A 12,393-nucleotide genomic window follows, 5' to 3' on the forward strand; every position below is an offset into this window, starting at 1 on the left:
CAAATATTTAAAACTATTTCATTCTGATTATAATCCTGATCAACAAATTAAAGAAAGAAAAAATCACAAAATCTTTCAAGGATCTTGATTAATTTCAAGTAAAAAGTACAAGTTTCTTCTATTCCAACCAGTAAACCAGGTGCTTTTAAAACAAACCTGTGCTTGCAGCTCCAAGAATACCAGCCTATGTCGGACCACGTCGTTCTGGTTCTGTTCATGCTGCTGGATCAGCGCCTGCCTCTGGTCAAAGTAGCTGACTGCTGCAACCAGCTCAGCTACATTGAAAAAAGTAGGAGATAAGACCAAACAAAGTATTAAAGTCAAAATCAGAAACTGATACTGTTAACAGTAGGGCGGCAAGTGACCATGAAATGATGAAAAATCGCTCTGCCAAGTCTCAAAGGGGTTATGAAATAAGCAGTGGTCGGCCGTCAAGGCCTGCAATGCCTTCGCTGCAGGCCTAAACATGATCAAAGTCAATGACCAACATTCATAACTTAGATTGTGTGTTTTAATGAACTTTTGATTAATTTACTTTCAACAGTCAATTACACGCGTGTCAAACTCAAGGCCCAGGGGCCACATCTTTTATGTTGCCTGCGAAAGCCTGGAAATAATGTATGTCAATAAGGCATTTCTTCTTTATTGATAAATGTATTAATAAAGGCCTACTGAACCCCACTACCACCGACCACGCAGTCTGATAGTTTATATATCAATGATGAAATCTTAACATTGCAACACATGCCAAAACGGCCGGGTTAACTTATAAAGTGCAATTTTAAATTTCCCGCTAAACTTCCGGTTGAAAACGTCTATGTATGATGACGTATGCGCGTGACCTCAATCGTTGAAACGGAAGTATTCGGACACATTGTATCCAATACAAAAAGCTCTGTTTTCATCGCAAAATTCCACAGTATTCTGGACATCTGTGTTGGTGAATCTTTTGCAATTTGTTTAATGAACAATGAAGACTGCAAAGAAGAAAGTTGTAGGTGGGATCGGTGTATTAGCGGCTGGCTGCAGCAACACAACCAGGAGGACTTTGACTTGGATAGCAGACGCGCTATCCGACGCTAGCCGCCGACCGCACGGATGATCGGAACGCAGGTGAGCACGGGTGTTGATGAGGAGATGAGGGCTGGCTGGCGTAGATGGATAGCTAATGTTTTTAGCATAGCTCTGTGAGGTCCCGTTGCTAAGTTAGCTTCAATGGCGTCGTTAGCAACAGCATTGTTAAGCTTCGCCAGGCTGGAAAGCATTAACCGTGTATTTACAGGTCCATGGTTTAATAGTATTGTTGATTTTCTGTCCATCCTTCCAGTCAGGGGTTTATTTATTTTGTTTCTATCTGCAGTTAAGCCCGATGCTATCACGTTAGCTCCGTAGCTAAAGTGCTTCGCTGATGTATTGTTGTGGAGATAAAAGTCACTGTGAATGTCCATTTCACGTTCTCGACTCTCATTTTCAAGAGGATATAGTATCCGAGGTGGTTTAAAATACAAATCTGTGATCCACAATAGAAAAAGGAGAAAGTGTGGAATCCAATGAGCCCTTGTACATAAGTTACGGTCAGAGCGAAAAAAGATATGTCCTGCACTGCACTCTAGTCCTTCACTCTCATGTTCCTCATCCACGAATCTTTCATCCTCGCTCAAATTAATGGGGTAATCGTCGCTTTCTCGGTCCGAATCGCTCTCGCTGCTGGTGTAAACAATGGGGAAATGTGAGGAGCCCTTCAACCTGTGACGTCACGCTACTTTCGGTACAGGCAAGGCTTTTTTTATCAGCGACCAAAAGTTGCGAACTTTATCATCGATGTTCTCTACTAAATCCTTTCAGCAAAAATATGGCAATATCGCAAAATTATCAAGTATGACACATAGAATGGATCTGCTATCCCCGTTTAAATAAAAACATTTCATTTCAGTAGGCCTTTAACCTTTAAGATTCACCTGACATGCAGTCGTACAATAAGGTCAGCATTTTTCCGCCCTCCGTTCTTCGTTGATCAGAGCAAAACTGTTTGACAAGCCATATTTGAAAGTGATCTGCACTCAACACGTTTTAGTTACAATTCATAATAGTCAGCATCTCTGGTGAGAATGATGTATTTTATCTAACTAAATAAGATATGTTTTTCTTTTGTGTGTATAAAGTAATATTGATTCTGAGCTCCACCAGTTGACGTTGCAGTGTAGAAGTTTGGAGTTGTCTCAACCCGTTATCACCAAGTCCGTTACATTCACGCCGAGCTCCACATTTACAGGTGGAAGCTTGTTATACTGCGTCTGTTTTCTATATTATTGATGGTTTGTAGTGCTGATATTAAACGGTGAATTACGTGCCACTGGAAAAAGGCAGTCAATAAGAGAAAACAATGACGTAAGAAATCATCTATCATCCATATTTTCATTCTGGTTTATTAAATTCTGGCTATTGTACTTTACATGTGCCATTTATGGAATGTCTTTTTATAATCAACACAATAACTATGGAGGTTAATTTGTGTCTTTATGACCAAAGCTTTTTGGTAACACTGAATTTATGTAACTGCAGAAATATGTGTTGCTTCAAAAACTCAACTTCAAAACTCAAGAACGAGGCAGTTGATGCAGCGGTTTTACGCATACATTTTTTATAAACTAATATTTTAAACACACATATTTTACTCACAAATTTTCATCTGATTAAATTGTCAGCATAATTTGATGTATAAAAATTCAGTTCACAAAATTCAAAAGCAAATAATTCAGCGTCAAAAAAAGGTAATAAAGACACAAATTAACCTCCATACTAACCATAATATCTATAATGAGACACCCCTCTCATCTTCAGGGGTTAAGAATATTTAGGTCTTTACCGTCCGTGCCGTTGAGGTGCATCCGTACAGCGGAAGGGCGGAAGTTCTGCCACTTTCTCTTCATGACTTGGTAACGTACAGCCAGCTGCTCCAGCAGCAGAGGTCGCTCTAGAGCAGTGGAGCTGCAGGGGTACATCCCAAACAGGAAGCGCCATGCCAGGCCACGCTCAGTTGGAGACAAGCCACCTGAATGAAAGGATCTAGATTAGAAAATCAAACAGCCTGCCTATCAGCAAAATAAAAGCTCCAATGAGGCGAGATTACCCATACTATGCTGTAGGTTGGTTCGGGTGACCAAACTTCCCTTGAGCTCATTGTAAACAAACATGGTGTTCGAACGTTTAGGACTTCTTCACTTTTTCAGATTTTGCGTGCTATTTGCACTGAATGGTCTGCAAACATTCTCCGAGGAGGAAAAAAAAAACCCATCACGCTTCAACATGTTAAACCTTACCAACCACCTGAAATGCCAGCATCACTGTGATGGGGTTTTGAAAGCCAGTGTAGCTTGTGCTAAAGAAATGCACAAATTACATTTGAATCTGCATTTGCAAACTAATAGGTATAAACAAGTTTATTGGTTATTGGTATCGTTCTTCGGAAGCAAGAAGTTATCTGTATCGGCGTTGGCTTAAAAAAAAAAAAACATTCTGCATTCCAAGTTTTTATTGCTAACATTTCTACTTTTTCCCATTACTTAACAACAATTTGCTCTTTTATTCCTCTTTGTGTTCTCTGTAGTAGTATTTTTAAAAGGTGCAGCAGGCCACAAATGACCCCCAGGAAGCACTTTGGACACCCCTGCCACTGATTGTCTAACGGTGAGGCAGACCACCCCTGCCACTGATTGTCTAACGGTGAGGCAGACCAGTATATATGTTTGTCTTTATTTTTCTCAAGCTCCTGCACCTCTCTTGAAATATTCTGGCATCTCTCACTTTGGAAACTGCTGTTCTAGTCAGAGCAAAGCAAATGTAAACGTAATCATTCATTTTCAACCACTTATCCTTTGCATGATCACGGGTGAATGGAACCATTCCTAGCTGACTTTGGTCACTAGTCAATCACATATCATAGAAATGATCAGAGAACATTATTGACCAAACTAAGAAACTGTAACTTTTCTTCAGACGCAATGAAATGGATGCAATCCATCCATCCATCCATTTTCTACCGCTTGTCCCTTTCGGGGTGGCGGGGGGTGCTGGAGCCTATCTCAGCTGCATTTGGGCGGAAGGCGGGGTACACCCTGGACAAGTTGCCACCTCATCACAGGGCCAACACAGATAGACAGACAACATTCACACACTAGGGACTGTAGGAGCCTAAATGCTGTTTGAGTTAATTTACATATTTTATGGAAGGTGCTTTATGTTTATTCAGCCAAAATAGGACTATTTACTTGATTTGCATGCTTAGAATAATTATTACATTTGTCTAAATAATTTGATGACGTAACTGTTTAAATTGCATATATGGCGGAAGGATCTGTGTGGTAGGTTGGTTTTTGGACACAAGGTATTATGGGTAATGACAGTCAGGTGCGGGGGAATTGAGCCACACAGTTTTTTGACCTCACTCTTACTTTTTCTAACTCTTTTCTTGCTGTAACAAACTCTGTTTATTTTGCCATTTATTTGTTCCCACATCGTTATTGTTTTACGTTTTTGAACAATTAAGTGACAATAGTAAACGATACAAAACGAAGAGGAGCGTCTGGACATTTGTTTGTTGTCGCCGCAGCAAGCGGAGCAGGAGAAAGTAGAGGAGCGTCAAGCTAAAGGCTTCATTAGGAATCTACATTTTAGTCAAAAAACTTGCTCTTTGTGGATTAAAAGGAACAGAGGAACAAGCCTGCAAGAGGACGCGTACGTGAGTGCACGCTGCTTGAAAGTGAATGAGAGAGAGAGAGAGAGAGAGAGAAGCTCGTCCCGGTGCTATGCTGCGGCACATCGGCATTTTTATTAAGGCTGAAACGACGCGTCGACGTAGTCGACGTCATCGGTTACGTAAATACGTCAACGCCGTTTTTGTGCGTCGACGCGTCGCATATTTACGTCACACTACCGTCATGGCGGAGCGCAAAACAGACGGTGCGAGCGAGGGGGAAAAAAAGCACGCCAAAAGTCGTTAAAAGTGTGGGAGTATTTCAATACACGGCCTAATAATGTTGTTGTATGCACAGTGTGTCGAGCGGAAATGGCCTATCATAGCAGCACAACGGCTATGAACGAACATTTGAAAAGAAAACCATCAACTAGTCAATCGTCCGCGTGAGCATACGTTGTCATCATTACACAAAAACATGAATGTGTCATTTGTATCTGCTAGGGGTGTAACGGTACGTGTTTTGTATTGAACCGTTTCGGTACGGGGCTTTCGGTTCGGTACGGGGGTGTACCGAACGAGTTTCTAAGCTAAAGCTAAAGTCTTAACAAGCTGCCAGTGCTTTGCTCCTTCTGCCTCTGTCTCAGCACGCAGCATTGTCCCACCCACACAACCATCTGATTGGTACACAGAAAGCGCTAACAGCCAATCAGCAGTGCGTATTCAAAACGTTACCAGACAATCAGCAGTGCGTATTCAGAGCGCATGTGGTCAGTGCTTCAGCGTCGAGCAGATAGGTGTTTAGCAGGTGAGCATCAGGCAGCGGACTCTCCCCAAATGCTAATAAACACCTCCCAGTCAACTACTAGTAACATCACTATGAGCCCGTTGACCTTCTAGAAACTTAAACTGCAGCTCAGCTCACTCGCAGTCCTGGCTTGAGGTGAAGGCTAATTACCTCTCAGTTCCAGCCACATCGACCCCTTCTGAGCGCCTATTTTCAGCTGCTGGGAATATTGTAAACAAGAAAAGAACCAGAGCATGTAGACATGCTAACCTTTCTTCATTACAACTGTTAGACACTCACTGGAATGAGTAGAATTGGTTATTGTGTTCTGTGTTGGACTGGATGTTTATTTTGCACATTTTAAAAGCAATACTTAATGTTTACAGTGCTCCAGAATATTTAGATTGGCACTTTTTTGTATTGGATGTTTATCTTTATTTTTGCACATTTTAGCAAATAAGCAATACTTTCACTTTTGTTGAAATGTTTACACTGTTGTTACAGAATATTTCGTTCTGCACTTTTTTGTATTGGATGTTTATCTTTATTTTTGCACATTTTAAAGCAAAATAAGCAATACTTTTACTTTTGAAATGCTTATACTATTGCAGAATATTAAGATTTGCACTGGATGTTTACTTTTATATTTGCACATTAAAAAGCAAATAAGCTACTTTTAATTTTGTTAAATGTTAAAAGTTTTAAATGTTTACATTGTTACAGAATATTTTGTCATGTTGTTGTCAATGTTGACTGAGTGGCCATACTTCTTTTTTTTTGTAAATAAAAGCCATGCCTTTTGAAAAAACTGGCCTACATTTATTTTTTCATCTTCATTTTAAATAAAAAAATAATCGGTAAAAGGAAAAAAATCTATAGATTAATCGAAAAAATAATCTATAGATTAACTGATTAATCGAAAAATAATCTATAGATTAATCGATAGAAAAGTAATCGTTAGCTGCAGCCTTAATTTTTATTGACTCGTTGTGGAAATATTGGCTTGTTATGGATGCACAAGACAGTGGAAAAAGGACAGTAAAAATGACCGAGAAGGCTGTAGAAGAGCACAAGGCGAGAAAGATGCAGGCACGCAGGAGCGTACTGGCTCAATTGACTTGCTTGATGACGCAGATTGAGCACTTAATGGAGGAGGATGTTAATGTGGACGCTGTAAAAAATCAGCTTCGTGTGGACTTTAGTGGTTTGCAGCAAGAATCTTTGGATCTTAATTCTGATTTCAGAAATTCATGTCTGAGGAGGAGTTTGTGGAAGATCAAAACAACTGGTTTAATCCAAAAAATAAAATGATGAACTTTTTCTGGAAATGTGAGGAGTGGATGAAAGATGTTTTTAAGCGTGTTGAGCAAGCGGAAGAGTGCAATAGACAAGTGTCACCTGCAGATAGTCGCTCTACATCAACAAAGCGGACCGCTAGAAGTCAAAGTAAAGCTGCATCACGAAGCGGAAGTTCATGTTCTTCATATTCTTCTGTCAGATTAAAGGCGGAAATGGAGCATGCATCATTGAAAGCAAAGGCAGCAGCTTTACAAGAAAAGCTGGCCATAGAATAGGAAGAAGCTGCAATAAAAGCTCGAAAGGAAATGCATGCAATGCAAACCACACTTGCTGAATGTGACGCTAAAATGGAGGTTTTACAAAACTACGAAAACACACAAGAAGAAGACGGTATCAATACAGCTGATGAGAAGGATGTTAGAAGACTTTTTAGCCCTAACACACAAGTACCACCACCCACCTTACCAACACGTAGCATTAAACATAATGCTCCCCCCACAGCTATTCAAATGACTACATTTGCACCAAAAACTGAAATTAAAGAACAACAGGCACTAACACTTGATGGGCTTTGCAAAGCAATTTCTCAGCAAGCCAACGTCACAGAGTATCTCGTGAAGAGTCACAAGGCATCTCTACTTCCAGATCTTCCCATTCCAACATTCAAGGGTGACCCCCTGGAATACAAATCCTTTATTGGGGCCATAGAACATGGAATTGAAAGCCGCACTAGTGACAAGCAGGATCGTCTTCAATGTTTTGCTACAGTATACAAGTGGACAACCACATGAGTTGGTTAAGAGCTGCATCCATATGGAATCTTCAACAGGCTACACTAAAGCAAAACAAATGTTAAAGGAGTTTTTTGGTGATGACTTTAAGATAGCCGAAGCCTACATAACAGAAGCCATGGAGTGGCCAACAATCAAGCCAGAAGACGGTGTTGCCCTTCAGTCCTTCGCATTATTCCTCACAGGCTGCTCTAACACAATGACAGACATTAACTACATGGAGGACTTGGACAACACAGCTAATATAAAGGCACTGACAAACAAACTTCCATATAAACTCAGGGAACCTTGGAGGAAGTTTGCATGCGACTTGCAAGAAAGAACAAAGACAAGAGTTAAATTTAAGGATTTTGTGGACTTTGTAAACCGGCAAGTCAAGTATCTTTTGAATCCGCTTTATGGGAACATAAAATAAACCACCATGAACACGAAAGATTCTGTGAGACAGAAAATAAAACCACAATATGTAGAAACCCTCAAACCAAAAAAGGTGTTTACAACGGTTGTTGTGCCCCCCAAGACAGAAAATGATAACCACATCATAACAAAAACACAAACAGTCTTGGTGGACTTTAGTGGAAAACCTTGTGTTTATTGTAATGGAGAGCAACACAGCCTTACAGTTTGCAATAAATTCAAGAGCAAGCTACACAAAGACAAGATTGACTTCTTGAGAAGCAAAGGTGTGTGTTTTGCATGTTTAAAGCAAGGACATATGAGTAGTAGCTGCAAACAAAAACTTCAATGTCAAGAATGCTCTAGACTGCATCCCACATTATTACACATTGGTCATAAAGACTCCAGAGAAGAAACCACAAAGGACAATCTTGAACAGCAATCAATATCAAGTGCCGTTGTACAAACAACTGAAACCCGTGGTGTCACTGGGGCCGGTAGAGAAGATTGTGTTCTTTCGATTCTTCCCGTGTACATCAAGGCACAAAAAGGAACCAAGACAGTGATCACGTATGCCTTTCTGGACCCAGGTAGTTCAGCTACTTTTGCCGGTAGTTCAGCTACTTTTGCCACAGAGTCACTGATAAACCAACTGAATGTGAGTGGACGCAATGTAAGCATCTCGTTGCGAACAATGGGAAATGACACTGTCGTGAACACAAGCATCGTGACTGGTTTGGAAATCAGCAGCTTGGACGGAAAAGAGTTTGTGAAACTAAAGGAAGTGTATTCACAGAAAGACATTCCTGTCTCTAAGGACAATATTCCCAGACAAGAGGATGTTGATAGGTGGCCACACCTAAAGGAGGTGAGAATACCTAATATTCAAGCCAAGATTGAATTACTCATCGGAGTAAACGTTCCCAAAGCGATGGAGCCACTGCAAGTGGTTAAAAGTGTGGATATTGGACCATATGCTGTGAGAACGATGCTAGGCTGGAAAGTAAATGGACCACTCGGAGGTGGAAGTGACAGAACTACAATGGACAAATGGACAGGAATTACTGCAAACAGAATCTCAGTGGTGAAGCTTGAGGAGCTTTGGCAGCTGCAGTTCAAGCACGACTTTCCTGATGCTGGACAAAATGAAAACATTGAGATGTCAAAGGACGACCATCAGTTTATCAGTATGGTGTCTCAAAGTGCAGTACTTAAAGATGGCCACAGATGCTTGAATTCCAGAAAGATGTCGAAGGAAAGTGTCTCACTTGTGATGACATGACTAGAGCAGAAACAGAAATTGTGAAGTTCTGTCAAAGACAAAGTTTCAAGGAAGATTGGGCGATGCTGGAGAAAAATCAAAGAGTAAAGAAAAGTGTCAGAAAAATTGTATTTAAATTATCAAAAAACTTTCCATTGTGAGTTTCCATTGAACAGACAAGAAGCTGTCTTTGTGGCACCAAGCCAAACGCTCGGAAGATTCCGCTGTGTACGATGGAATCAGACGGGAGGGGTCATCCATTGTCCTCCAAAAACCTGCCAAAGCTGAATCTACGACAAGCCCAAGCCCGAGGGATCTTCTTCTTTTGTCTTCTATTGTGACCGAAAACAAGGACTGTTTACATACTACCCAATCCTGTTGAGAAATGTGTTGTTGCGTAAACATTGAACATCTAAATAAAAGAGAGGACGAAAAGCTTCTTTGTCAGAGCGTGGTGCAGGACTGTACAGAAAGTACAGTGGCCATGTCTCTCCTCAATATTGAGTCCAAATTTAATTCTGTCTCTGTTTGATTCCTTGCCTTTTGTCTTGTTTAATAGATGTCATCAGTGTTTGAACCTGACATCTAATTGGTCCTTCGAGCCGGATCCAATACATTTTGACGATTCCAGCTGGAGTGAGTGAAACCAGAGGAATGGCCACCAACTCCTGATTGAGGAAGCTGTTTTCTTCATTTCGGGCTGGAATTTGAAAAACTGACAGAGTCCGAGGACAAGAGGAAGGAACGCAGAGAGCAGTGAGTATGTTTTAAGAGAAAGAAACGACTAAGAAAAAGCCTGTGACTGAGGGTTACGACGCATATACAAACCCTGTAAATCCTAGGCTCTAACAGGTAAACAGGTCAAAGAATTAGAGGAGACATCGGAGTCCAATGTCCGTGGTTAAAATTTAAAATAAAAACTGAATTGAAAAAAACAAGTAGGCCAAAATACTGAAGGGCGTCGGAGTCCGCGATGACAGAAATTATCCGAAAGCCATTAACAAACATACTGGAGGGTGACGGATCCCACAATAATTTGAAATATCCGAAAGCCATTATCTGAGGGCGACGGCGTCCAACACAGACCTAACAAGGTCTATTCAGAAAAAAAACTGAATTTTTGTCCGTAAACAACAATAACCTAGAGGGGGTCGGACTCCTACATGAAACATTGAAAATTTTCAGAATATCTTAACACTGAAAAGTATGAATGAACTTGAGAGTGTGTGGGAGTAATCGCCGTTAGGCTATCACTCCATATTAAAGTTGTGAGAAGTAAATAGTGGGTTATTGTGGAAGCTTGTAGGCAAGACACCTCCACTGGGGAACCATCTCCAGTAGAAGCGACGTGTACCACGATAATAAATTAAACCACTATCTTACAACAAAGGAAAAAGTAATCCTTATAAGTTCGGCTCTGTAGGGGACGACGGATTACTCCAAATTTATAAAACGGGAAAAGGGACAAGTAAACTAAAGGTTAGTCTAAAAGACGAGTTAAAATGTAAAGACTGGAAAGCAGTAGAACCATACAATGAAAGTGTATTGGAGCAACCAACAGTAAGGTCAAAAAGGGACCCAAAAAACGCAGACCTGATATGGTCTATTAGAATCTATTGTAACCAAAATAGGAGACATCCAAATCTCCAAAGACCACACGAAAAGACAAAGAAATTGATCAGAGGGATAATAAGGACATACTAAATTATGAGGACTTAAGTAAACAAACAGCGAGTAAATCAGAGATAATGATATAAAAAAGGCTAAAGAAATCAATTTTTTGTGTGACACCAGAGCATGTAAAGTTAAAAAAGTTAAAGTACCAATGATTGTCACACACACACTAGGTGTGGCGAAATTATTCTTGCATTTGACCCATCACCCATGATCACCCGCTGGAAGGTGAGGGGTGCATGTACAAGCACATGTACAGAATAAAATGACTGTGCTAGGTTTAGCAATAGTATCAGATCATGAAGGAGGAATGAAGAATAGAAAAATAGATGGTAAAATTGAGATTGAGTGTGGAGAGAGACAGAGAGAGAGAGAAAAATAAAATAAGAGAAAACTCAAAGTGCTAAAGTGAGAGAAAAGTAAAAATAAATGAAGAAATGGAAAAAAAAAATCAATAATAAGAAATAATGCTAAATGGAATAAACTAATACTTACGACAGAGATAATGTGGGGTATTGAAATAAGAGATGAAGAAAAGGTAGACTGAAGATATGCATGTATGTTTGGATATATATAAAGAGCGCTTTTATATATACAAATATATATGTGTATAATTAAATAATGGAACAAATAAAAACCTACATGAATAACTATAATAAGAGTTGAGATATATAGTATGATAAAATGATAAAGGGAGTTACATGTTTATTAGCTGAGGGAAGAAGAAAAAAAAAAGAAGAGAAACATCTTCAAGTGTTGCTGACCTTTGCAGTCACGCACCCACACACCACCTTGGGTGTGTGTGTGTGCGTGGTGCATTGGGGGAGGTGTGAAAATGAATTTATTACATGAAAGGTTAAAGTAGGTTTAACTTTGAAGTGTAGTATAACATTCTTAGGTTAGATTATGTTTTAGACATTTGCAACACCATACATCTGAGTGTTGAGCTAAAATAAGATGATGACATAACATACAATAAATAAGGAGGTATGGCAATCAGGAAAACTATCAGCTAGCGATAGACAACTGTTTGCTTTGAATATTGGTGAATAATAATTGCAAATAAGAAATATAAACAATGGGAAAAATGTAAATTCAGAGTGTAAAAGTATAGATTAAGTGGCGTATAGACATTTAAGTGAGTTTAAAACGTTACTTTAAAATACATAAAGTAAGATGTATAACATTTGAATTAGGAGAAAAATAACATTAGCGTTATTAAATAATCTACATAGTGAAAGACACAAAATAACCAAATTAAAAGTCCAATTATGCAAAAGAGAAGTATAAGGATCCAGGACGTTCTCTAAACTTAGATGGACGCACTATTGTGGTAAATAGAAAAACAAAGTACAACAAGTACTAAAACCACAAACAAAGAAGCAAATTAGGTAATTTTTAGGATTAACCAATTATTGTAGAAGTTGGATACCAAATTATGATGAAATAGTAACTCCTTTAAGTAAATTAATGAACAAATGTAATCATCTGT

The 12,393-nt window shown here is 39.5% G+C and overlaps 1 protein-coding gene across 2 annotated transcripts in view; it reads right to left on the reverse strand.

Annotated features, from left to right (window-relative positions):
* The window catches only part of si:dkey-238d18.4 (TBC1 domain family member 15), a 67,733-nt gene that overhangs the window by 35,810 nt on the left and 19,530 nt on the right, over positions 1-12,393 (reverse strand). For both annotated transcript variants that reach the window (XM_062064230.1, XM_062064229.1), the window contains exons 2-3: positions 2,867-3,052; positions 157-275 (exon numbers count right to left, since the gene is read on the reverse strand). In XM_062064230.1, the coding sequence (XP_061920214.1) occupies positions 157-275; positions 2,867-3,052 (305 nt within the window). The remainder of the gene's footprint in view (positions 1-156; positions 276-2,866; positions 3,053-12,393) is intronic.

The sequence above is a fragment of the Entelurus aequoreus genome, linkage group LG11, assembly GCF_033978785.1.
Source record: "Entelurus aequoreus isolate RoL-2023_Sb linkage group LG11, RoL_Eaeq_v1.1, whole genome shotgun sequence".
NCBI lineage: Eukaryota > Metazoa > Chordata > Actinopteri > Syngnathiformes > Syngnathidae > Entelurus > Entelurus aequoreus.